The 27,272-nt window shown below is 35.0% G+C and overlaps 2 protein-coding genes across 3 annotated transcripts in view; one reads left to right on the forward strand and one right to left on the reverse strand.

Annotated features, from left to right (window-relative positions):
- The window catches only part of Ccdc152 (coiled-coil domain containing 152), a 48,378-nt gene extending 30,634 nt beyond the window's left edge, over nucleotides 1–17,744 (forward strand). Inside the window, exons 7-9 of one of the 2 annotated variants that reach the window (XM_047555812.1) lie at nucleotides 13,003–13,130; nucleotides 15,527–15,610; nucleotides 15,894–17,744. In XM_047555812.1, the coding sequence (XP_047411768.1) occupies nucleotides 13,003–13,130; nucleotides 15,527–15,610; nucleotides 15,894–16,016 (335 nt within the window). In that variant the 3' untranslated portion in view covers nucleotides 16,017–17,744. Of the gene's footprint in view, nucleotides 1–13,002; nucleotides 13,131–15,526; nucleotides 15,793–15,893 lie in introns of those variants that run through there. The other variant, XM_047555811.1, reaches the window with a different exon arrangement.
- Selenop (selenoprotein P) lies at nucleotides 16,130–26,240 on the reverse strand. Its single transcript, XM_053743413.1, has 5 exons — nucleotides 26,085–26,240; nucleotides 22,747–22,962; nucleotides 21,799–22,011; nucleotides 20,077–20,194; nucleotides 16,130–17,587 (listed from the first exon to the last, which is right to left on the reverse strand). Exons 2-5 carry the CDS (start codon nucleotides 22,947–22,949, stop codon nucleotides 16,988–16,990), a joined length of 1,134 nt encoding a protein of 377 aa, XP_053599388.1. The 5' UTR covers nucleotides 22,950–22,962; nucleotides 26,085–26,240; the 3' UTR covers nucleotides 16,130–16,987.
- Between the last annotated feature and the right edge of the window lie 1,032 nt (nucleotides 26,241–27,272).

Genomic DNA, 27,272 nt, shown 5'->3' on the forward strand with positions numbered 1-27,272 from the left:
AGTCACGTAGGCAGGAAGGAGAGAGATAAGAGGGGAGAAAACTGGAGAACAAAAGAGACTTTAACCTATAAAAGATGTAGGGTGCGCTCACTTCTTGGGACTTTAGAACATCAGCCATGGCCCCCTTCTTCCTGCTGGGAGAAGTCTGTATTATTACCTTAAAATAAACCTGCTTAATATGCTTGCAAAAATAAATAAATAAATAAAATTTTAAAAAAAAGAATTTTTACAGGGCTGAGACTGGGGCTGTAGCTCAGTGGTAGAGCACTTGCCTCACATGTATGAGATACTGGGTTTGACCCTCAGCAGGACATTAAAAAATAAATAAAGGTATTATGTCCATCTACAACTAAAAGTATTTTTTAAAAACAATTTTTATAATTTTGTTTGTTTTGTTTTTGTTTTTACATTCTCTGGAGAATGTAATTGGTATTGGGGATTGCATTCAATCTGTAGGTTTCTTTCAGTATTATGCACATAGTAACAGAATTAATTTTGCTAATCCCTGAAGATGGGAGATCATTCCATCTTCTGGTGTCTTCTTCAATTCCTTTTAAGAGTTCTCTGTAATTTTCATTGTAGATATCTTTCACCTTCTTATTTAGGTTTATTCCTGAGTACTATTTTAACATGTTGTGAATTGAACTGTTTTTCTGATTGCTTAATCAGTGTGTTTGTTATTGATATATAGAAACACTATTGATTTTTGCACATCTGCTACTTTGCTGAATTTGTTTATCAGATCTAAAAGTCTCCTGGTGGAGTTTTTAGGGTTTTCTAAATTTAATATTATAACATCTGCAAATAGGAATAATTTGTCTTCTTTCCTGTTTGTAATCCTTGCATTCATGAAATGAAACCAACTTAATCATGGTATATTATCTTTTTAATGTGTCATTGAATTCAATTTGCAAGTATTTTGTGAGTATTTTTGCATCTGTTCATCAGAGATATTGGTCATTAATTTTCTTTTTTCATGTTCAGTCATCATCTAGTTATGATTTCATTTTGATGCTTGCTTCATTGAATGAGTTTGGAAACATCTCTTCATTTTGTGTTTCATGGAATAGTTTGAAGAGCTTTGGTATTAATTTTTTTTATAAAGTTCTGCTAAAATTCAGCAGGGAATCCATCTGCTTCTTTGTTGGGAGACTTCTTATTACTGCCTTAATCTCATTGCTTATTATTGGTCTGCTTAGGAATTTTCTATTCTCTTGATTCAATTCTGGTAGGTTGAATATGATTATAAATCTACCCATTTCTTCTAGATTTTCTAGTCTATTGGAAAATAGGCTTTCAAAATAATCCATAATGATCCTTTGGATTTCAGTAGTATCTGTTGTAATATCCTTTTTTCATCTCTGATTTTATTAATTTGGGTCTTCTCTTTCTTTTAGTTAGTTTGACTCAGAGTTTATCAGTCTTGTTTATCTTTTCAAAGAACCAGCTCTGTTTCATTGATCCTTTGTAATGTTATTTCAGTGTCTATTTCATGAATTTCAGCTGTAGTCTTTATTATTTTATTAATTTTTTCCTTCTGCTGATTTTAGGTTTGACTTGTTCTTGTTTTTTTTAAGACCTTGAGATGCATCATTAGTTATTTATTTGGGTTCTCCCTAATTTTTTGATGTAGACTCTAACACACAACTGTATCAATTGATTCATTTAATTTCATTTTGATTGTTCAAAGGTTTATTTTTCAGTCTCCATGTGTTTTTATAGTTTCTATAGTTTCTTTTTAATGCATTTTTATTTTTAATTGATAGTAGTACCTATATTTATGGGGTACGGTATGAAATTTCAATCATACAATTTCAATGTATAATGATTATGTCAGGGCAAATGGTATATCTATCATCTCAGATATTTATTATATCATTTCTTTGTTTTGAGAACTTTCAAAATCCTTTTAGTTCTTTTAAAATATTCAATTAATGTTACCAACCATAGTTATCCTACTGTACTATAGAACATTAGAAATTATTCCTCCTGTTCAATTTCACCCCTGTAGCCATGAACCTCCCTCTCTCTATTCTCCTACCCTTACACCCTTCCCAGGTGCTGATAACTACTATTCTACTCTCTACCTCTATGAGATTGACATTTTAGCTTCTGTATATAAGTAAGAACATGCACTATTTGTTTGCCCTTCAGTTCCATCCATGTTACTACAAATGACAGAATTTCATTCATTTTGTGACTGTGCAATATTCCATTGTGCATCTATACCACATTTTCTTTATCCATTCATCAGTCCACAAACACCTTAATTTATTTCATCTCAACATTGTAAATAGTGCTGCAATACACATGAGAGCACAGTGTGTCTCTTTGATATACAGGTTTCATGTCCCTTGAATATATGCCCAGGAGTAGGATTGCTAGACCATGTGGCATTTCTATTTCTAGTTTTTTGAGAAACCTTCATACTGTTTCCATAATAGCCCAGCTAATTTAAATTTCCACCAACAGTATATGAGAGTGTCACTTTCTCAGCCACCATGTTAACATTTATTTTTTGTCTTTTTGAGAAGAGTATTTTAGTTAACGCTTTTATGAATTGTGTGTTTGAATGTCTTTGAGTAGTATGAGTAATACATGGGGTTTATTAATTGTTTATGTATTTCAGCTATTTTGATGCTTTTTAGATATAACAGGGTTTTGAGACAAAATTACATTACAGGCACATATACATCCTCATACAATTCTACAAATTCAGCATTGGGGAAATTGTGGAGCATTCCCACCCTAGACTATTGTGAGCTCCAGGTTAAGTGTCTCTGTTGGTGACCTGAACAGACATTTCTCAAAAGAAGATATACAAATGACTGACAAGTATATGAGAAAATATGGAACACCACTAATCATCAGGGATATCCAACTCAAAACCACCATGAAATAGCATCATCCCACTTAAAATGGCTAGTTTCTATAGTTTCTCTTGCTGTTGGTTTAAAATTCCATTCCATTTTGATGTGACAGGATGCAAGAAATCATTTGATCTTTGGGTATTTGTTAAGATTTGTGTAAGGGCCTAAAATATGATCTATTTTGGGGAAAGTTATAACAACTGCTAGAAATAATGTATATTCTGCATTGTTAGATGAAACAGTCTGTAGATGTCTGTTAAGTCCATTTGATCTATAGTGTAGTTTGACTCTTGTGTTTCTTTGTTGTTTGTTGTTTTGGTCTGGATGACCTATCTACTTGTAAGAATGGGGTATTAAAGTCACACACTATTATTATAGTGTAACCTATCTGTCCCTTTATGTCCAGTTGTGTTTGTTTTATGATTAGATATACAACATTCTGTGCATCAATCATTGCATCTTCTTGGTAAATTGTTCCTTTACTAATATGTAATGACCTTCTATTCTCTACTAATTTGGGCTTGAAGTCTGCCTTGTCTGGTATGAGTACAGGTACTTCTACTTGTTTTTATTCCATTTGCATGGAGTATCATTTTTCATCCTTTCACTTTCAGTTTATGAGTGTCTTTGCTAGTTATGTGTGGTTCTTGCAAGCAGTGCACAGTTGGATCTTAGATTTTTAATCTAGTCCACCAGTCTATGTCTTCTAATTGGAGAATTAAAATCATTACATTCAGATTTATTATTAAAAAGTGTATGCTTTTTCCTATCACTTTATTTTTCTAATATCTGATTCATTTCTAATTCTTATTTGCTTATCTACCCTTCTAATGAGATGCACTCTTTATTGTGCTCTCTTGGTTGTGCTTATCTTCCTCTTCTGTGTGGATTATTCCTTAAAATCCCTTTTGCAATGCTGGCTTAGTGGTCATGAATTCCTTTAGTTTATGCTTAACTTCGAAGGTCTTTATTTATTCTTTGATTCTGAAAGATAGCTTTGCTGGATATAGTGATTAGGTTGTCAGGTATTTTCTTTTGGGGCTTGAAATATATCATTCCATTCTTTCCTGGCCTTAAGAGTTTCTGATGAAAAATCTGCTTATTCTGATGGATTTGCCTTATAAGTGACTGGGTACTTCTCTCTTGCAACTTTTAATATTCTTTGTTCTGAATTTTTGTCATTGTATCTATAATATGTAATTGGAAAGGTTCTTTTCTGGTCATGTATATTTAGAGTTCTAAATGCCTCCAGTACTTGAATATCCATCTCATTCTCAAGACTGTGAATTTTTTGCATTTGTTTCACTGAATAGGTTTTCTGTGCCACTAGCCTATTATTTCTGCTCTTTCCTAAGACCTATGAGTCTTAGTTTGGTCTTTTACTATTATCCCATAGAACTTGTATATTTTGTTCATAATTTCTTTTTTTTTTTCCTTTATTACTTTCTGGGTGTCTAGTTTATCCCCCTCATCTTCAAGCCCACATATTCTTCTGCTTGATCTAGTCTGTTGATGAGATATTGGGTTTTTATTTGACTTACTGAAGTTTTCATTTCCAAGATTTTTGTTTGCATTTTTTCAGAATCTCTCTTTTTTGAAATGCTCTTTCATATCCTGCATTTTTGTCATTAATTTACTCAGCTATTTACTTGAATGCTTTTTAATTCATTGATCATTTTAATAATCAGTTTTCTAAATTCTTTGTCCAGTATTTTATCCACTACCATATCCATGGACTCTGTTGCTGGGGAGTTGTGAACTTTTAGAAGCATCTTATTGCCTTGTTTTCTCATGGTTCTTGTGTTTCTGTGTTGATATTTGGGTATCTGTTGGGATGGATATCTCTTCCACTATTGTGTATCTTTTTAGTGAGCAACTTTCTCCTTACCAGGTATTCTAGGAGTGTATCTCAACATCAAAGCATCCACTCAGTGTATTCAAAGTTCTAAATTCAATCCCTAGCACTGCTTTAAGAGAAGAGAATAACCACCAGTAACAACTTGGAAGCAAACCAGATATCAGCATATGATAAAAACTTATTAAAAATAAGTTCTCTAATTCCACTAATCAAAGAGAAGAAATGGAGAGTAAATAATATGAAATAAAGCATTAAAGAAAGCAAAATTAAAGGGGGAAAGGGAAGATAAAAGAAAAATTGGGAAGAAAAAGAAAGAAAAAAGAGAAGGGAAGGAAACAAAAATGAGAAACAAAAAAGAGATTGAAAAAAATCCAGTTGAAGAATGAAGAAAATACATCAAATTAAAGTATGAAAAAACAATAATGAGGGAAAATGAAACAAAATCACATAGAACACAATAAAATTGAAAGCCAACTAAACAAAAAAAGACTAAAATTCCTCCTTGCCAAGGTATTTAAAATGGAAACACTTCTTTCCTAGACTTGTAATTTTGGAGGCTGGCAGGCTGGAGGTGGGGAAGGTAAGGGATGCTACTGCATTCTAATATGCTCCTTGTCAGCTCCAATTCAAACAGGCCAAACTAGTTAGAGCAGTCTGTAGGCTGAACTCCTAACCTCCTTGCCCATCAGCAAGTACTAAGGCAAAATTGTCAATCACAGGAGTAAATCTAACTCCTGAAGCCTCTACTCTTTGTACCCAGAGACTGGGTGTGACTGCAGGAGCCACCTGCCAAGCATATGGACCAGTCCAATGTGTGCACCCTTGGTACCAAGGTTCTCTGTCAGTACTCTGATACATGGCCAAGTGTTCAAACCAAAGCAGTATATCCTCTGAATGCCTCTGAGCATAGAGGATACTACTGAGTAAACAGGATCTATACTGGGTTGAAGAACCACAGCTACTAAACATTCGATCAGTCCTAGATATGGCACTCTGGGACCCAACCCTGCCCCCACAAATTCACTCACACCTTGTCTTTCTCTCTGTCATCCCTTGCTAGGATATTATGTCCCTTAAAAGTAGTACCCTCAAGTCTATTAATTCTTATTTATCCAGTCTTATTTTTTGTCTTCTTTGATAAAGCACCCTCAAAATCTATTTCTAGGGGTGCTCAGATGACTTTTACCAATACAGGCTAGCTAATTCTTGCAGATTCTTTGAGGTGTAGTCCCTTTCCTCCCTTATCAACCCTCATACTCCATCCAAACAAGTTATGTTGGGCCTTAACCCTAGTTATTAGCCTCGAAACTAAAAGAGGAGATAGAAACAGCTTCCAAGAGGAGCCTTTGTGACATATTTTGGCACAGGGGACGTTCTACCTCTTATTAGGAAAGAGTAGGCCAACTCTTCAAACTCTGAGGGTTTATGGAGATCTTCAGAGCCAGCATCAGAAGCATCCATCTGTATGTCCTCATCCTATTTTCAGGATTTCAGGTTTTTCCAGTCATAGGAAAATTGGGACTCAATTTCATCCTTGCAGACATTTGGCTGAGCATTTAAATGTCTCTGTGTAGAAGTTTAAAATCTCTATTAAATTTTCCATTGTTCAACTGTTTCTGTTTTTCTACTACCAAAGCTAAGAGCATGTTTTGAAGCTACCAAAGAATCCCTCTGACTCTCAGACTTATTCCTTAAGTCTTTAACTTCTTGTTAATGGCCCCCAGTTTCTCATTATCCCTCAGTAGGATGTCGACTTAATTTAGCAGTATCCAGACAACTCTATTATCTACATAGACATTGTTTCTATCCATCTTTCAAATCCCTGAATTACCATACCTGCAAGGCATTCCCTACCCCAAGAACATTTCCCCAGGTTATTTCTGATTAAATCTGTAGCAATAAAAAAATTCACTGGAAACTACCAGTACTCCACATACTGCCAAGGGCCACTACTTCATTGTCCTCAAATTGATATAAGCCAATCTCAGAATTCCAGTCATGACTTTTCTTTTGCTAGATCAGGTCATCCAAGAAGGAACTATCAAAATGGGATTAGAAATTTAAGATATTTATTGGATAAAGTGCATATGATAGGCAATAGAGAGTGAGCTGGGGAAGGCTGTCAGTTCTTACTGCAGGTCTAACTCCTGTGCAGAAAGAGAGAAGAAAAGAAGATTGAATTTTTTAAAAATGTCAACAGTGCAGTTCTAAGAAAGTTTAGGAGAAGGCCATAGTTGTTTATCCAGGTTCATGTGTGAAAGAATTCCACATCTCCCAGAAATTTTCTCACCTTAGTATCCCTTTCACATCCTGTGACTGACAGTTGTAACCCATAAAAGGATGACTTCAGCTCAAATACAGTAATGGATTTTGAAGTGCAGGAACTGGGGCAAGTGATAGATTAGGCTTACTATGATCTAAAGGCTCATTTTCATGCCCATTATATAGTGTATACCATATGATCCAGTATTTCCACTTCTGAGTATTTACCCAAGCGAAATGAAAGCATACATCCAGAAAGACCTGCTTGTGAATGTTCATAGCAACTTTTTTAATAATAGTTCAAAACTGGAATCAAGCAAATTTGTTAACTGGAAAATAGATTTTAAAAATCATAATATATCCATTCAGTGGAATTTACTCATCAATAAAAAGAACAAACTATTGACACATTCAACAGCATAATCACTTCAAAAACATTATGATAAATGAAGATAAACTAAAAAAGCTGCATACTGTGTAATTCTGTTTCTATAACATTCTGAAAAAAGAAACAATTCAGATTAATGTTTTACTTTGTTGATGAAGAGATGAATTTCAGACAGGTACAAAAGACTCTTATTGAAATGATAGAAGAATTCTATTTCTTGACTGTAATGGATTAGATTACTATATATGTTTGTTAAAACTCATCTATCTGTATACCTGAAAAAAGGGATTTTGCTACATATGAACTATACTTAAGTAATCTTGACTTTAAAAAATAAAATAACCCGGGGCTATTAATAAATATAAATAAATATAAAATAACCCAATTTCAATTATAAAAAAATTTTGAAGAATATTAGTCTAGATCCAATTATGATCCAGATAGCAGCATTACTAATCTTAGAATTTATAACAACTCTGATAAATATAATCAATGGATTTAAAGGAATCAATGGAGAATTTTGATGGAGAACTGGAAACTAATGAAATACATGGAATTGTACTACATGAACAACTACTGAAAATAAAACTTCAGTGTATTGATTTAGTAGCCAGTTAGATAAAGCTAAAGATAAAATTAATAACCTGGAAGATAGATGACAAGAAAATATCAAGCCTGAGGAAGGGGACGGCAAGAAGCTGACATATATATACATATATATTTAAAAAAAAAAAAAAGATTTGAGAACATTATGGTTTGAATGTGAGATGTCCCCCAAAAGCTCATGTGTGAGACAGCGCAAGAAGATTTAGAAGAGAAATGATTGGATTATGAGAATCTCTGATGGGATTAACTGGGTGGTAACTGAAGGTGGGAAGGGTGTAACTGGAGGTGAATCACTGAGGGTGTGCCTTTGGGGTATATATTTTGATTCTGGTGAGTAAAATCAGTGTCTCTGCCTTCTGATCCTAATGTGAGATGCTTCCCTCTGGCTTGAGGGCATCTCAGGAATTGGCAAGATATTACCCATCTCAGACTCAAGTAAGTAAAAGTAAAAATTCTCTTGAGAAGAGACCAATGGGGTACCCTTCTTGCACAAGGGGGCCTAGGAAGTTTTTTTAACATGCTTAGCTACCCAGGCACTCAGAGACTTCAGCAGCCAGGGTCCTTGGAGGCTTGGCTAGTACTGGAGATGACAGCAGACCTTGGCATCAACCACATGATGCTGATTCTGCAGGAATGCAGGATGCTGGAGTTAGGGGTTCATGGAGGCTTCCACCAAGATTTCAAAGAAAGTGCCTGGGAGGCCAGGCAAAGTGAGCAGATTTGGAGTCCCAGTGGGCATGCCCTGAGAGGGTAATATGTGGAGAGGTGAGGAAGAAGCCAAAGCTACAGTGGAGATCCCCAAGATTAAGAAATACCAGTACCATGAAATGTCCACTGAGTAAGGCTGCAGGAATTGAGCTGAGATGAGCCAAAGGAAAGACCACTTTGCCAGAGGGGCAGTGCTACACAACCCCTTTGTGTAGAACATCACCATGCCATGTGTTCCAGATGCCAGACATGAAGCTACAGATCTTGTTTGCCCAGCTGGATTTCAGTCTCGCTTTAGGTTCCATACCTTCCTTCTATGCCCCTGTTTTTGTGAATGTAAATGCTTGCTCTCTACCTTTATATATTGCATATTTGTAAACCACTTTTGATTTTTATAGGCACTCACAATGCAAGTTTGCCCTGAGTATCAGAGGAGCCTTTGGACTTAAACTTTTGGGCAATCTTGAACTTTTGAGACTATAGGGGCTCTTGGAAATGGACAAAATATATTTTGCATTGTGAGATGGTCATGAGCTTTGGAGGACAGGGCAGAATCTATGGTTTAGACGTGATGTGTCACTCAAAATCTCATGTGTGAAACAATGCAAGAAGGTTTAGAGGAGAAATGATTGGGTTATGAGAGTCTTCACCCAATCAGTGAACTAATCCCCTGATGGGATTAACTGAGTGGCAAATCAAGGTGGGTAGTGTGTAGCTGGAGGTGAGTCATTGGGGGTATGCCTTTGGGGTATATATTTTATATCTATCCAGTGGAGTCTCTCTCTCTCTGCCTTCTGATCATCATGTAAGCTGCTTCCCTCTGCCATACTCTTCGGTCCCAAGGAACTGAGCTGGCCTTCTATGGACTGAGACCTCTGAAACTGTGAGCCCCCAAATAAACTTTTCCTCCCTTAAAATTGTTCTTGTCAGGTCTTTTAGTCACATCAGCAAAAAGCTGACTAAAACAGAGACATAGGAACCAGAAGTAAAGTCTATGGAAAGCTAGTGAAGTATAGAGGGATAGTAATAAAGTCTATGGAAAGACCTGCCCACAGGATATAAAGGTAATTTGATTTTGACATCTGTCCCTACATTGATTGCCAGGGTTGGTTTGGCTGATCTGGCTGGTCAGGCAGGTGTCCCCTTCCTCTCTCACTGCTCCATGTGCATTCCTCCTGAAGCTGCATACTTATTCAAAAAGGAGGACCGTCCCTAATAGAGGAGGACTGTTCTTCAGTCAAGAGTATATGAGTAGCTGTACTCCCCTGCTAGAACCTCCAAACAAACTCTCAAGAAAGACATGTACTCAGAAAGATAACTTAGGTGTGAACTAGGAAAGAGTTAGGACAAACTGAAACTTACATCTTTCTTGCATCTCTTTCAACTTTGATGACATGGTAAAGTATAGGAAAAGATGGCAAAAATACTAGAGATAAATATGAATATTTCACAATTATAAAATATTAAATTCACAAGAAAAATATAACAATTCTAAAATTTTATGCACCAATTAACAGGGTTTTAAATATATGAAGCGAAAGTTGAAAGAAATAGTAGGAGAAACAGACAGATCCACAGCAATAGGAGAGATTCAAAAGGTACCTTCTTTAGTGGTAGAAAAAGAACATATATAAACATGCAAAATCTGTAATGGTATAGGAAATTTAAACAGCAAAATTAACCAATGCCAATTGGCATGTATGAAACACTATAAATAGTAAATACAAAGTATGCCTTTTTTCAAGTGCTCATGAAACATTTAAGAAATTTGAGTCGTGAACTCAAAGGTGACTTTTTCCACATTGCGTAGGTCTGAAATCATACAGAGTGTGTTCTCTGAATCTATAGCAATTAAGGTAAACTTGGCAAAACATAGATAACTAGAAAAATCTCTATATTCTTGAAATTTTTTATGAATAACCTGGCAATCAAGGTAGAAATCCCAAAGGAAGTTGCAAATTATTTTGAACTGAATTATGCAGAAAACAGTACATATTAAAACTTATGCAGCAAGGTATTATGGGACACACTTAGAATCCCAGCTGCTTGGGACATGAGACAGGAAGATCACAAATTCAAGACCAACTAGGGAAACTTAACCAAGACCCTGTCTCAAAACAAAAAGGGGTAGAATATAGTGACACAGTGATTGCCTTAACATGCAAAAGACTCTGTGTTTAATCCTAGGTACCACCACCTCCAAACAAAACAAAACAAAACAAATAAAAAAAAACACTTATGTAGTTGTTTATGGGAAAATATGTAGCTTTAAATACAAATACTGAAAAAAGGTTAAAACCAGCTATCTAATTATATCAAGAATTTAAAGGGAAAAAAGAAACTTAGACCCAAAGAAATTAGAAGAATGTCAGATTAGTGAAATTGCAAACAAATATATAGCAAAGAAGGTCAGAGCCATAAAGGTTTTGAAAAAACTGGTGAAACTGATTAACTCCCATCAAGACTGATCAAGTAAAAAGAAGGAAGTACAAATAACCAATATCAGAAATGAGAAAAAGGAAATCATTGCAAACTTTGAGAATGAACTGCATACTAAACTACATAATACCTTTATAACTAAATTTGAAACTTTCAAGGAAATAGAAAAGTTATATCTATAATTAAAAAATTCCCTGGAAGACAATTCCAGTCTCAGATGACTTTCCTGGGGAAATTCTGCCAAACATTTCAGGGGAAAGAAGAGACCATATTATGCAACTCTTTCAGAACATTCATCAAAAGAAAGGGAACATTTCCCAATTGTGACCAAAATACCTGATGAAAACACTTAAAAGGAGGCAATGTTTATTTTTACTCACAGGTTTCAGAGGTCTCAGTTCATGGTGTGACAACTCCCTTGCTTTGGGCCTAAGGTGAGGCGAAACATGGTGAAAGGGCATAGGCGAGGAAAGCTAGTCAGCTTATGGCAGTCAGGAAGCAGAGAGGGAGGAGTCATGAGTCAAGATATAATCCCAAGGGCACATCCACCTCAGTGACCCACCTCCTTCAACCATGCCCCACCTGCCTATAGTTACCACCCAGTACAGTTGTCCTTTCAAATTACTGTATTAATTATTAATCCATCAAATGGAGTAAGCCACTTATTAGGTTATGACTCTTATAATCATTTCACCTTCTTCATTAACACAGGAGCTTTTAACACCATTTCATAAGACCAGCATAAGCTTAATAACAAAATCTTTCAAGGAAATTAGGATAAATAAAATCATATGCCTATCTTCTAATAAAATATCTGAAGATGAATCCATTTCAGTGCTTTAGTTTTTATTTTAATCATAACTTCTCTCCACTCAAATCTTCATCAGTGCTGCCTCCAGGCACATAATGGGTTCAGAGTAGACTGAAAGGGAAACAATTTCTTTAGAACTTTATATGATTGAATATATTTTTCTGGGCTTTACCTCATCTCAGACAATGATGGGAGCTTATACTAGGACACTGATTATAAATTCTGAGTATGGATAAGATTGACTATTAGAGGAGAAGAAGGGCCTCAAAGAAAAGAGAAATTGAAAAACCAAGGTATTAAAGAGGAAGATGTTGGGGCATGTTAACGAATAATAGTCCATTTCCTACCCTTTCATCACATTACACAAAAAAGTTCAGCAAGGGAAAGACTGTGACTTGACCTGTATTCTTTGACCCTTTTGTAGTCTATAAAGGGAAAGCGACTAAAGATTTCTGAGAAGGTAACGACCATCTTTAGCAGTATGCTGTAAGAAGACTGACCTGGCAAAGCTGAGTAGGATGTAGAGACTGAGTATAGAATCCAAGAAGAAAAGTGAGGACTCAAGTAACTAATGGATTAGTTGTGAATGGAAGTCCCTTATTTGTGGGATTTGTGGACTCATTGAATCAAAATTTTCTCTTCAAAATGAAAGATTTTCTTCAGTTTCCCATTTTAGGTGCTGTAATGCCATTGACATGAATTAGAAAGTTGAGGCAAGAGGAAATTTGATGAAGTTTAGAGACATGATGTTAACTTGAGAGAGGCCTGATCGTTCAGGAGAGACAGGCTTGATGTAGCTCTAGAGTCATCAGGTGGTTTAGGCTCTCTAGGAATCTAAACTTGTAGACCAAGTAAGAGAACAAATTAATTTATTCATTCAGAAGCATTTCATGAGTGACCTTTGTGTTTCAAACATTTTGCAAGTTCTCAAAAATATATGAAAACTACCCCACACATAAAACAATAAAATTTACTTTCTTGTGAATTGTTTAAAATACCTAATTATATAAGCTTATAATATTTTTGAAATGTTAAGTGAATGGATTTTTGTTTTATTCAGTTGAATTAAATGAAGAAAAGCACAAGGAACTAATAGAGAAAAAGGAAATGGAAATATCAGAGTTAAATGCAAAGTTAAGAACTCAAGAAAAGGAAAAACAAAATGAAATAATCAAACTACAGCTAGAGGTAGGTATTTAAGAGTCTACTAAACTTGAGAATATATCACTCAGTCTAAACCACACTTCAAGTATTGTTCATCATGGTGAGATAAATTTCAGGATTAAAAACAGTTCTGTGAGAGGACTTCACATATGCTCATTCTTCATCAGAGACACTGCTCAGTCATCTGCACTGCATGTCAACACTGGAACTGAAGGTGGACTCTTTAGTGTTCACATTGTTCTTTTTTCCAAGGAGGGTGTTGTCTCCTCTGAGAGTGAGGATAGGTAACTCAAGGATTGCCAGCATTTTAAAGTCAGGTTTATATGGGCATCTTAAGACTGCCATTCCAGCCTGGGAGAATGTTTTTAATCCTCAACATCTCTCCCCAGAAGAAATAGTGGAACTGTATGTAGTAAACCAACTAGAAATTATTTTTATTTCATCTGGGATTAAAAGACAAAATTTTCAAAAATAATTTCTGTGAAAACATCTATTATATGGACAAACAAACCTAATTTCTTGTTTTAAAAAATGTTAAGGGACTTCAAGTGGGGCATCTCATAGACTGAGGCTCCAGCTGTTTTCTGAAGCCTTAATCACATGTTGGAATCTCAGAGATCCTGATAATTTTGACAAAATATCTGCCCTTTAATTTTTTTCTATATTTACCTATCTCCTTTCCATATTCTTCCATCTCATTTTGCTTCTCCACTTTAATTCCCATTTTTACCTTATGTTGTAAGAATTCACGGGTCACTGGGTACGGTCGCACATGCCTATAATGTCAGCAGCTCAGTAGACTGAGACAGGAGAATCACAAATTCAAGGCTAGCCTCAGCAACCTAGCACAACCCTATCTCAAAATAAAAAAGGCTGGAATGTGACTCAGTGGTTAAATTTCCCTGGGTTAAATCCCTAGGGAAGAAGACGAAGACCATTAAGAAGAAGAAGGAGAAGGAGAAGGAGGGAGGGGGAGGGGGAGGGGAGAGAAGGAAGGGAGAGGAAGAAGAAGAAGAGGAAGGGGAAGGATAAGAAGAAGGAAGAAGAAGGAGGGAGAAGAAGAATTATTCATAGATCTTAGTTAGAATAAAGTAGTTTATTTTCCAAAAATTGGTATTCCTGAGGTGCTTAATGAAGTAATATGTGTAATCATAGGGCAGAAAGAGGACTTGATGTTGATTTTAGAGGCTCTTTGCTGCTGCTGCTGCTGCTGCTGCTGCTGCTGCTGCTGGCTTATCACCGAGTGTACCCACAAACAATAGAGAGGACTGGATGGCCAACTGAAATACAATAGGTCGTGTTTCAAGATCCACCACTGACTTCTAAACTATCAGTTGTGAATTTGCATTTTGTTTATTATCTGGTACTTGTCGCTACTCTAGTTCAAGTATGCTGTTTAATCCATGTACAGAACTCTGTCTTCATTGTAACTCCATTTCTCCCATCAAACCAGAACACAATCTCATAGAGAGTTTATTCTTACTCCTCAGAAGCACAACACTAAATTAAATCTGAAAGGAAGAATTATTATAATGTAATATTGTTCAAAATAAAATTGGGCCGAGCGCAGTGGCGCACACCTGTAATCCCAGCAGCTAGGAAGGCTGAGGCAGGAGGAGGCAAGATCAAAGCCAGCCTCAGCAAAAGCAATGTGCTAAGCAACTCAGTGAGACCCTGTCTCTAAATAAAATACAAAATAGGTCTCAGGATGTGGCTCAGTGTTTGAGTGCCCCTCAATTCAATCCCCGGTACAAAAAAAAAAAACAAAACAAAATTGGCCTGTAAGAATGACCTGTGAGAATTTTCAACCTGATTCAGTTTAATTTGAATGAATAAAAATTCAAACTAAATCAATAAACCACATCCAAATTGTATTCAACTTCAGTTTCTACAGTAGGACATATAAGCTTTCCTTCTATGACTCTTGATACTACATTTTCTTGATAGAAATACCTTTATGAGAATGTAAAAGTATTTTTCAATCTTTAACTTAAACTAACTTCTCAATTCTGGTTGCATGATGAAATCAACTGATATTGCCTGGGTGTATATCAGTGACAGAGTGCTTGCCTAGCATGCACAAGGCCCTGGGTTCAAGCCACAATATGGAAAACAAAAGAAAATCACTTGAGGTTTTGAGAAAAAAGATTATGCTAGCTATACAGAGTCTCTAAAGTAGTGCCCAGGTATTTGGTACTTTTAAAAAGTTTCTCCAATAATTTTAACATACAGTCAGATTTAATCTTGTTTGGATTCTTTAAAATTATTTCTTAAAGATTTTTCTATCGTCTGTTATATAAAGAATGCACTTAAATTACAGAGTGTATGTCAAAGGAGATCATGAATTATATTTATAGAAAGTGAATTTTAATTGTTGAACTAGAATATTCTCAATAACTTTCTTTTTAAATTTGGTTCAGTTTGATGCCAAACTAGCAAGAGTTCAGACCAAATCAAAATCATATCCAGATGCTACTCTTTTGCCACAAAGTATCTACAGAAGGGTATGTGAGATTTTATCCCATGACTGTTACTTAAGAAAATAAGTTTTCTTAAAGTTTTTCTATAAGTTACCTAATATTTATTTAAATATATTTAACAGATTTTTCGTATCCTTATGTCACTTACCTATTAAATCTCATAAAACTGAAGTTATAAGCCTTTCAAAATAAGATATCTTTTTAAATACAAGCTTAAACCAGAGCATATTTTTATTGTTTTGTTATTCCTTGTTTTTAATTTTATTATTTCCAAATTTCAATAACAATTTTTTTCTGCTTTGTTTAGAAGCTTCAACATCTTCAAGAAGAAAAAAACAAGGAGATTGCAATTCTTCGTAGTAACATTCGTGATTTAGAGCAACGCCTTTCTGTTGGCAAAGATTCTCACCTTAAGCGTAGACGGTTTTGAGCACAGCTATAAATTCATGAGTTACTATTTAATTTATTTAAAGGCAATGGAAAATTCATTTCTATTTTCAGCATAAGCATACTGCCTAAATAATAAAAAAGAAACAACTTTAATCTTTTTTATTGAGTTTATTTAGACAAATTCATACCTTAGCCAACTGCATACTACATTCTTGCTTAACTGTATTATCCATAAGGGGTTCAAGTTTAGAGGGTTTAGTTTCCCTGTTAAACCATCATTGACTATGGAAATACTCTAGGCATTTCAAAGATGGATAACATTCTTTTCTTTCCTATTACATCTTTCAAGACAGTTACTCAAATTTCAGAAGAATCTGATACAGTGTTAAAGAAAACAAGATACAAAGACTTTATTTGTAGATGATAGTAAAAATCAAGATATGAGTATTAGATATAAAAAGTAAACATTTAAAATGTAGTCGCATATGCTTTCTTAGCAAAATATTCATGTTAAGTATTTCTGGATCTTAAACAGAATCTACCTCTTTCTTTAAAGTTTTAATCAGTTAAAAATATAAGATTTAAAAGACAAAGATAATATTGTTTTGAAATATAAGTAAAGAAAAATGGAAAACATGTCTTTGTTGTTCTTCCTCCATTCTAAGTTACTAACTATCCAACAGAAACCCCTAGGTCATAGTTTATGTTTCTGTTCTCATCAATGCAAATAGAATACTGGAAAAAGAACAAGAAAGACATATTAACCAATAGCTGCAATCACTTTTCAGTTGCCTCATAATAAAAATATGGTTCGGGTCAAAATTTCTATGGCATAAAATTTAAAATTTATAAACCAATATAGTAGATTTCTCCATGTTTGCACATTATCCAATTCCTGATTTTGGCTCACTAATTATTAATTATGTGACTTGTAAAAATGCTGGAAATGAAATTGTGTCTAGACAATTGGGAAGTACATCTTATTTTAAATATTTAATTTGAACGTCATTTTCACTTTTTTGCCTTATTTTTTCAGCTTCAATTGGTGCCAACTTCTGTGGAATCAAGCTGCTGACTTGGTTGTCAGGCAGCAGGAGGCATTCGTCACTGACAAGATTCAATGACGTTCTCCTCTGCCCTAAGTCCCTGTCAGCTACATAAAGATGGCAGGTTTTCGGCACACTGTCAGGTGATTGCAGACCCTGTTTTTTCAAATATCAGATGTCGACAATGGCAGCAACAGCTACTAGAAGCTGCCTGTGGATCTTTGGACAACTTACACAGTAATTGATTTACACATCCCTTTCGGCAGAGCTTCCTTTGTGCAAGTGAAAGTTGTAAACCTTCACCTCCTGCTATCTGTCAGCTCTCTGAGTTACCCTGCCTATAGTGGCCCTTGTGCTTTTCATGGTGACGAAGGCCTAGAGGAGGGGTATTTGGAGGAGTATCTGCTGCTCCTGGTTGCTGATTCTCTGAAAGCTCACTGCTCCCAAGATACTGATGTCCATGCTTGTGGTGATGTTTGTGATGGTGATGTGGCTGCAGAACCTCAGTTGTTTTTTCCGCAGGGGGCAAAGATAGATTTTTACAGAATTCTTCATCTTTGAGAGTCTAAAACAAATTTGTAAATCACTTATTAATAAGCGAGTAGATTTATGAAGAATGCATAAAAAATTATTGGTAGAACTGACATACGTGGGATTCTAACTAGTTAAATAGGATAGAGCTGGTTTTGTGTTTCTTGCACTATATTAATAAAAAAAAAGTCTAAATGTTAGTCTCAACCCCTAGACGTTTTTATTAAAGGCTTAAAGAGCCAAATTCTGTATAGCTGAGAGGCAAAATTAAGTAAACTGGCTAGAACTTGGATTTCCATAAAGTCAAACAAATCCTAAAATCAGTACATGGAGCCTTCTGCACCTGTGCCAACCATGCATCTAATCTAATATTGTTTTCTGATGTAAATTAGTTTTCTTTGATAAGTCAAAAATGCCAACAAACTCTGCTCAAAATTTGTAGTTTTACATACTTCAGTGCATGGCAGGAAATGCTTGAACTTAACCAAAACTTTGCCATTGTGTCTCCACTATAGTTTTGTCAGGTGAAAATAGCAAATTACTGCCTGTTTTTCATTGATCATAACCTTCCATTATGCATAGTTCTTTCATTTATTGAAAGGTTGTTGTTTTGTGGTACCCACAAACATATTTAAGGCCTACAGATATAACAATACAATATTAAACCTCAACCTAAAGTTGATTTGTAAAAATTGCTAAATCAACTTGAGAACCCAGTGACTCGTTAAGTGGTATGACAATGTTTTGAAGGTTTTGAAAAGTTACAAATTCCATTGGATTTTTAGCATACAACTACTAAAGGGTGTATTTTCTGGTTATTTATGAATTACTTTTAAAGGAGAAATCTGTATTTGATTATATACTTATAAACAGTTTGATAAATTTTTAAAATGTGTTAAATGATTTAACAAACGCAAAGCTAATAGTAATAGTAATCTAATTTCAGAAAATCTATTACTTTATTTAACTGATTCCATGCATATTTTTTCTCATTTTACTATTTCTGAAATTAGAGTGCATCTTACTATTGATTGATGATGTTTTTAGCATGGCGTTGTACTTTAATTGGCAACATTTTTTAAGTACATCAAATAATGTTCATGTAATCGATGGCATTTAGGAAATAATGAAGTAGAAAAATTCCTATCTCATTTGGCTTATGGGATACATATAGTATATTATTCTTATTTAAAGGTAATTTATAGGGTCGGGGTGTGGTAGAGTGCTTGCTTAATATGCAAAAGGCCTTGGGTTTCATCCCAAGCATGAATGAATGAATGAATGAATGAATAAATAGATAAATGAAATACATACACTTCACAAATTTTAAGTATATTTTAGGAATCATTTCTTCCTTTTTTCTATATATCTCAGTATATTTATAACTATCAGGCATTTGCACAAATACAAAATACAGAAATTATACCAAAATAGGAGAAATCTATGTAGCTGGTATTTATTAATGAGTATAGATTAGACATTGAGTTAATATTTTATTTACATTACCTCAGTCTCCTCATTTTAAAATCATAAAATAACTTACAGGATTATTATGAATATTAAAATAATGAAAAGTAAGTAATTAGTCTATTGCACTCCTTACAACTAAATTAAATTCTTTGTTAAAAAGCAAGGTAGCAGGCTGGGGATATAGCTCAGCTGGTAGAGTGCTTGCCTGGCATGCATAAGACCCTGTGTTCAATCCCCAGCATCACAAAAAAAAAAAAAAAAAGGCAAGGTAGTAGCTTTCCTTAGAGCTGGGAAAAATCAAATTACAACTCATAAATCAAAATCAGAATCGTTTTAAACCTTAGTTCAAATTCTGCCAGTCTGCCCTATTAAGGAAACTTTGTTTAGAATTATTTTCTGTTCAATAAGTGAAAAAATAAGTCTAGTTATTATAAATTAAAATAAAATAAATTCTGGATCCTTTTTGTTAAAAACATTTAAATATAGTGCTTCTCTTAACATTTTTAAGAAAAATATGAGTAATGAGTAGAAAACTCACTCCACTTTCAAGTAAATTGAATAATTAAAATTACAGACTGGGAAGAGAGTATAAGGACTTCACAGAAAAGCTGGTAATCTTGCATCCTCAGTAAACTAAGTAGTTATATTGCCTTGATTCCTTGACAGGTAATGCCATAGGTAAGCTTTGCTATCACTATGCTCTTGTGTGAACATGTTCGTGTTACTACAATATAATGTTTTATATGTTTACTAAATTCTTTGAGCATTTATATTCATGCAGTATCATTTGATGGTAATTAAAATATGTGACCTACATTGATTTTTGTTGTCTAAAACCCTTCTAGCTAAAGGCAGCATTATGGATCTAAAAAGATGTTTGAAAGTACGTGTTCCATAACAAAAAAGTGCAAAACAGTATAATTACAAAAATTATTGGTGTTTTTAACAAATAAATAAATTGGTTAACTAATTGATTATGAAACACTAACTTAATTTGATAATCTCTTAAAAGATTTCCTCTTTTCTCCCAGTAAAAATAATTGAGAAAAATACCCTGAAAGAGCAGTTTCCACATCGGTCTTCACAGTAAGCAATCTTAATAGCATCTTCTACATATGGGAAAGTTAGGAAGGAGTAAGGCAAACCAAGATGATATACAAGATGACCACATCTAGAAAAAAGGACAAACACAATGTTACTACAATATTTTTTGTATTGTGATCCTACTCAAGCACAATTTGGAATGGGTATTATAGGTTTCATGGTCTGAAACTAAAATCGTTTATAAACTTCAGTAAATTTCTGTGGATTCGATCTACAAATGAACTCCCAGGCCCCATATACCAGGTCAGGACCATAGCAAGTTTAATCTTAGCATTTCAAAGTGAAATATATATATTTCTAAATATTACCAAAAATGTATAGTGTAGTCATTGTGACTTGATCAAACATGATTTTGTAATTGACATAAATTCTATAAAGCCCAAAACACTGATTTATAAATTAGGCTTTGCAAACCACATAAGGTTTCATAACTGAGAGGGCAGCACAAATTTCACATGAGAAATCACATTATAATAGAAAGATCTAGAAATGACCAGTTGTACATTTATTTAAAAATATATCTGATGCAACAAAAATTTCAGCACAATGAAAGAATTGGAATTCTCAGAAATGGGGTTGAAATGTCTTTCTTGCCACATTTTACCAAGTATATAGGGCTTTATACAAATATCAAAGTGTTATACTTTACAACTGACTAAATTAAATGTTTAAAGGCCTAAAAGAAGGAAATGTAGTATTGAAAGAGTATTCAGTAAACAACCACACATGTAGGGCTTAGGCCCAGGCAGTGTGTGGCTTATCAGACTCTGAAGAGCCAAAAGAAAACAAAAGTGCCCACTAAGAATATTTTTACAGCAGGTAATGTAATCATTGAGGGTCTCTCAAAAACAAGTAGCAGTTTTTGCAAAAATCTAGAGGTACAGTAAAGGGAAGTAACATGAGGTAGCGATTATAAAGAAGAAATAAATATAATGAGAATTTAGAGTCCATAGTAAGTCACAATTGACCCAACATGGAAGGTTGGATAGAAGTCAGTAACACATGCATGTCACCATTTTCTGAAGGACAGATGGCAGCATGGCTACCACACGTGATGGTGTCTGTGATGTCCTTCAACATAGTAGATGATGGCTGGCAGGAGGAGGGAGTGGAAGTCATAACGTTTGACTGCATCTTTCTCCAAAAGCATCACTTTGTATAACTCTCACAAAGGTTAAAGTAGAAGCAGGTTTTAGAAGTTAATTATCTTGAATTTTAGATATTTGTGAACATGTCTGTTAAGTGGATATCCTGGCCTGGAGTTTAGTTGTGTTTGAATTTTGTATATTTTCGGGATCATGAGAATATATGTTGTGATTGTAGTCAAGGGATAGATGAAATTGATCATGCAGAATGTGCAGAGTGTGAAGAGAAGGAAATTTCAATAACTCTGAAGAACCCAAACATATACAGAAGAAACAAGAAAAATGAGGAGGAAGAAGAATGATATGGGAAAACCAGAAGAGTATAGTGTTACAGGAATCCAAAGTAGAAATTGTTTCAAAAAGTTAAGATGTCGTTTTTACTTCTAAATGTTAAAAAGAGATTACATGAGAGGAGAACTGAAATATGGCATTGTATTTAACAATAAATATTGTTATGTCTCATGTAAATAAATAATACAAAGTAAGTAGGTATATTTTAATTTGGAAGGTATGAGTGTATACAGACCTGTCATATATGAGAAAGTCATCTTTGTATCCATTTAAGAGTGTCCAGACATCTGTTTGATTTTCTTCTTGTTGATAAACAGGAATATGGTCCGAAACCTTATTTTTAAGATGTACGTATTTTAATTGTGAAGAGATTCCTTGATGATTAACAACAATATAGGAAATATTAGAATAGCCTTCTTTTTCCAATTTTATTCGCAGGTCTTCCAATCTAAAATAATTGGGGGGAAATGCAGAAAATGAATGATTTAATATGATTACTGGTTTCTTCTATCTTCCTTCACATACTCTTTTTCCTGCAAAACTCTCCTTCTTACTCTTTTTGACTGATCCATATTTTTCATATTGTTATGTTTCCAAAACTTTCATTTTTAGACTTATTTAAGACTTGTGCTTAGTTAAAACTGTATGCTAAATGCTTTCACAAATATTAGTCATTTAGTCTTCAGATTAATCTCATGAACTGATTATTTTTAAAATTCATCTTACAGAGAACTCTGCTCAATAAATTTTGCAGAATAATCCAACAAATATTTTGATATAGATTTGCTAAATGACCCAACCCCTTTGATAGAGAATGTAGTGTTTATTCTACTCTAGCAAAACACTCTTCTGCTTATATTGAAGTAACTGACCCATTATCAGGTGTATGTTTTAGAACATTTTCATTACACAAACAACATATATTTAGTAGGAAATTATAAAATATAGGTCCACAAGAAGAAGAAACAATATTCATAATGCCAGGAGTGTCACTATAAATACTTTGGTGTACATCCTCCTGGTCTTCTCTCTCCTAATATATTCTATGCAAATGCATACAGTTTTTCCAAAAATATAATTTGGTAAATGCATTGTTCCCAGTTGTTATATTTTATGTACATATGCATGTGTTTATTTAACAGTTTTTCCTAAGGTATCCCAAACCACAAAAAGACTACCTTACCTGGATGCCTGCAGAATGCACAGGTATCAGCTGGCTTGAAGAAGAGCAACCACAGTCACTGAACCGTGGGAGTTCTGCATTGGATTTTGATCTCTTATGCTCCAGGCTGGGGGTTGCTTACAAATGAAGTTTTCGCCCTGGCTCTCTGTTCCTCCATAGGAGAGGAGACAGAGAGCCAGGGCAAGCCCCAGGCTTCTCCACATTGCTGAGGTTGTCCTGGAAAAGAGAAAACCTATAATCATCTTCATAGATAAGGTAACATTCTAACTATGAATTCTATATACCCAGCACGTATATCATTCTACTTCCTATAAACACCTAACCTGTGGATTTTGTCTCCATTTCATTTGGCTCAATACATCATTTAAATGAGCCTTCCTACACCAAATAAAGGTATCGGCCTGAGGTGTGGAGGCGGGGCCTGAGGTGTGGAGGCGGGGGTGTGGGGGGAGTTAAAGTACCAATTAACTGTCTGGTGTAGTGAGAAATACTGCAGTAAGTGTGCTATGGAAATGTGCCTGTTAAGGCAGCCAAGTAATTTCCTAAAAGATACATGTTTAGACTGGTTTCTATAGCCTTTTAGCATTCTGCAAATACAATTTGAGTTTCATTTGAGATGCACTGAGTTCTGAATACTGCTTTCTGTTCTCTAAGAAAGGGGTAAGTAGAGAATTCTACACGGAAATGAAAAAAAAAAAAAACAGCATTTAAAGAGATCTCAGGAAGAAAGGTGGAAGTGAGGGCAGTATGCCAACATGCATGTGGCTCCTGTGTGGCCTTTAGCACTTCAGGTTCAAATGGTCCATGTATATAAATAAAGGTATGTATGGGTGTGACACCATTTTGCTCCTTAATTCTTAAATGATAACTATATGTTAATATTACATGATTTGAATTTATTCAGATGTATAACTATCTGCCATTATGTTACTATTACAACCAAGATAAATATAATCAAAGGAGGAAAAATTTGACCCACGTGGAAGTTCACAGATCATTGCTCCTTGTGCCATTTAATACTCATTAAATCTATACTCAATTAGTCTATTTATTGGTTACCACTGCTTTTACAAAACTCTTGGGACTAGACAGCAAAAAAAGATGCCCTGTCTGAGCAGAGAAGTTAAAATGTTGTTACATATCTGACCAGAAATATTCCCACAATTAGGACCAGCCCTCTCAGCTGAGAGGTAACAACAACAAAAAAAGAAGAGGGTGAATTTAGAGAGGTAATGAGAAATGGACATATTCAGCAGAGATGAGCTAAGAAAATTCCACACAGGTAATTCCAGTTCATTTTGGTGTAAGAATCTATAGACATCAGGGTAAAATTTCAAAACTAGGAAGTCAATGCAATTTTAGGTGCTGATCTGCAATTAAAAGCACATTTTTTTTTATGGAGGAAGCTAACAATAAGTAACCTAGAGTGAACCCAGAATTAAAAAATGAGTAGAACCTGATGTAGAATGAGTAGAATCTGATGTATATCTGGCAGATTTACACTGGATTTTTTTAAAACTTCATCAACTTTCACATTTTTAATGCCTCAAAATACCAACTTAGATATGATATCTTCATAGGAACCTAACTAAAGAAAGAATATAAATGACTTCAAGTCACCCACTATTCTATTTTTTTAATTCTAGTATTTTTAAAAAAGAAGATCTGTTTGAACTAAGTCTGGAAAATTTAAGGTGGTTTTTGCATGATAATACAGTTATCCTTGTTATAGCTGTCATTTACTGAGCATTGCTAGAACTACACACACACTGTGCTAAGCACTTTTATATATCATGTCAGTTAACTCTAACAATCATATCTCCATTAATCCTTTTGCATTTCAAGAAACTGGTTGAGAGAATTTAGGCACCTTATCTATAATCACAGGTGGTAAGTTACAAGAAAGACGGAATTCAAACCAGTTCTGTCAAATCTAAAATGTGACCTTTTAGCCCCTGCAACATATTGATAATTTTTAGATAGATCATCTTGCAATAACTATAGCAGCCAGTTTTGTTTGTGCCTAGGATGACAAAGAAAACAGAATAATTTAAGCTCTTTTATTTCTTAATAGAATGTGGTCATTTTTTTGCCGGGTTTTTCTAGACAGTAAATTCATGTGAGGCCCTGAGTTTGATCCCAAGACCAGAAGAGAAAGAAATTCAGTAGTTAGAAACTATTCAGTATAAAGATAGCATTGTATACTCTCACTTTGCCGTAAAGCATACCGGAGTTTCAAATCACTTAATGACAACTGTAAATGAAAAGATGATTTCTCTTGTTAGGTTTCAGATGAAAAAAAATAAGCCATTGGCAGAGGGTGGTGTTTAAAGAAATCATACTTTATGATTTCCCTGTCATTGCAATCAGTAGACTGTTCAATTTTGTTAGCTTAAAGTAATTTTACATAATAAACATTTTAATAATAGTTGTCAGATAACTATGTAAAAATAATGAGGATAAATAATTAACAAAATTGGATTCACTGGAAACTGACCCAGTAATAATTGGAAAGTGGTTGTAAATTTCACTAATACCACTTTTCAATCACAAAACCTGGATTAGTTCTCCATATGCAGCCCTACATTTGTTTAAAATTCCCCACTAGAAGGATATGCAGTTACTTTCTCCGTTCTCTTCCTTCTGAACTTCAGAGCAGCATCTGAAATTCGCCATTCACCTGAAGGCTCCCACTCTCCTCCACTTAACCTGCAAAACTTTGCATTTACCTACAGACTACTGATTGAGACACAACTTAATTCCTTTAAGAGGGACCCTACTTCTGCACTGTGGATGGAGCCTATTCTTCGTCTCCCCCTCCCCACACCCCTTTATCTTTTTCTTTTTTCTGAAACTGTTCTTTATATCCCTGGGCAATTCCACAACGCTGTAGAATGAGCACATTTCAGACTCTCTGCTCTTCAAATTCACAGGGCTGGTTTTTAAACCCTGTTTGTTCTCACTCTGCATTTTGGTGGGAAATACTTGAATTTGATCATATGATCTGCCTACTTAACATCCCTGTCTCCACAGCGTGAAAGTGCGAGGTTTCTGCCTCTTCCCCGTGCTCAACTGGGCAAAAAGCAGAGCAAAAATCAACAAGAATGCCCACTGTGCCCCCCGAACTTCACCCACCACACCCGAGTTTAGACTCTTTTGTTCCTTTTATTTTTTATTCTGTTTATTTCCTTTATTAAAATCAACTCTGGGGGGCGAAAGCACTTTATCAGACTCAAAAAGTCAATCCTAAGGGGGAAAAATACATTTTATCAGACTTGAAAATTGTTTCTCAAACTCTAAAAGAGTCAAGCATAGGAAAACACAAAGTTCCTACTTACGCAACCCCTGCGACAAGAACAGCCTGTTTCCTTTCTCTTTGCTTCGCAGCTCCACAAAGCCACAGCAAGAAACTCTGATATTTATAGTCCTGTTGTTTACCTCACCCCTCAGCTATGGTCCAAAGTTCAACGCTGCCTCTCAGTGCAGTGACCCTACAAACACAGCAAAACTCCCAAACTGATTAGGATTATTATCTACTTAAAAGAAAGTAGCAAGTGCTGCCAAGCATGAAGAGGAACAGGCTTGACAGTTACTAATTCCTTCCCTGTCCTTTTCAGTCACCCCAGTATCTATGATTTAATGGTACAGTCGGGGGCGGGAGGAAGGACTAAGGGTGGAGAGGGCCTCCCAAGTCCTGTTCTTCGCCAAACTTCAACAGGGAAAAACATTTGCTGAGCCAGCAAGTTGTGCTGCTGTTTTATAAAAGAAAAACGATTTTTTTTTTCCTTTCCTGTTCCTCTGTGGTGACAAGGTGCAAGCCTAATCCACACTGTGACCTTTGTTAGAAAAGTCACCTGCTGTTTCAAACAGTTCTGGTCTTTCACTGTTACAGATGCTGTTAAAAGACCCGTGTGGATTGTTTTGCTGTGTTTCAAACTTGGATCATTGTGAGATCTAGCAGGACCTCTGCTCTTTTTTGTTGTTGTTGTTGGCTTGTTTGTTTTTGCATTTACAAAAAAGAAAAATAAGAAAAAAAATCTCCTATCTGAAGGAAACCAGGCCTCATTTTGTCACAGAAGTCCTACTCCCTGGTGGGTAGATAAGATCAAACCACTGTTATATGCATGTATAGACATGTCACAATGAAACCCCATTCATCTGTGTAATTAAAAAGTGTTAATAATTACAATTTTTCGAAAGAACTCCTACTCCCTGAAAGACCTATGTTCCATGAGTTTTAAAGAATCTAATGTGAGATCTTTACAAATACAAGTATCCTACAAAAAAAGCTAGTGATAAACATCGGCCATGGAGAGGGTATGATAATTTTGATGCGTATGAATAAAATAGAAAATTCATACTTTTTCAGAAAGAGGAACCTCCTTCCAGCAACCATGGTAAGCTGGCACACTTGAGCAAGGTAGAAAGTAATGCTTAGGGTTCCCCAGTTTCCCTCACCTGTGTCCTGACTGAAAATTAGAGTGCCTTGAATACCCTGTGGCTCAGCCAGCTACGGTGTTTTCTGT

The sequence above is a fragment of the Sciurus carolinensis genome, chromosome 6 (genome assembly GCF_902686445.1).
Source record: "Sciurus carolinensis chromosome 6, mSciCar1.2, whole genome shotgun sequence".
Classification (NCBI taxonomy): domain Eukaryota; kingdom Metazoa; phylum Chordata; class Mammalia; order Rodentia; family Sciuridae; genus Sciurus; species Sciurus carolinensis.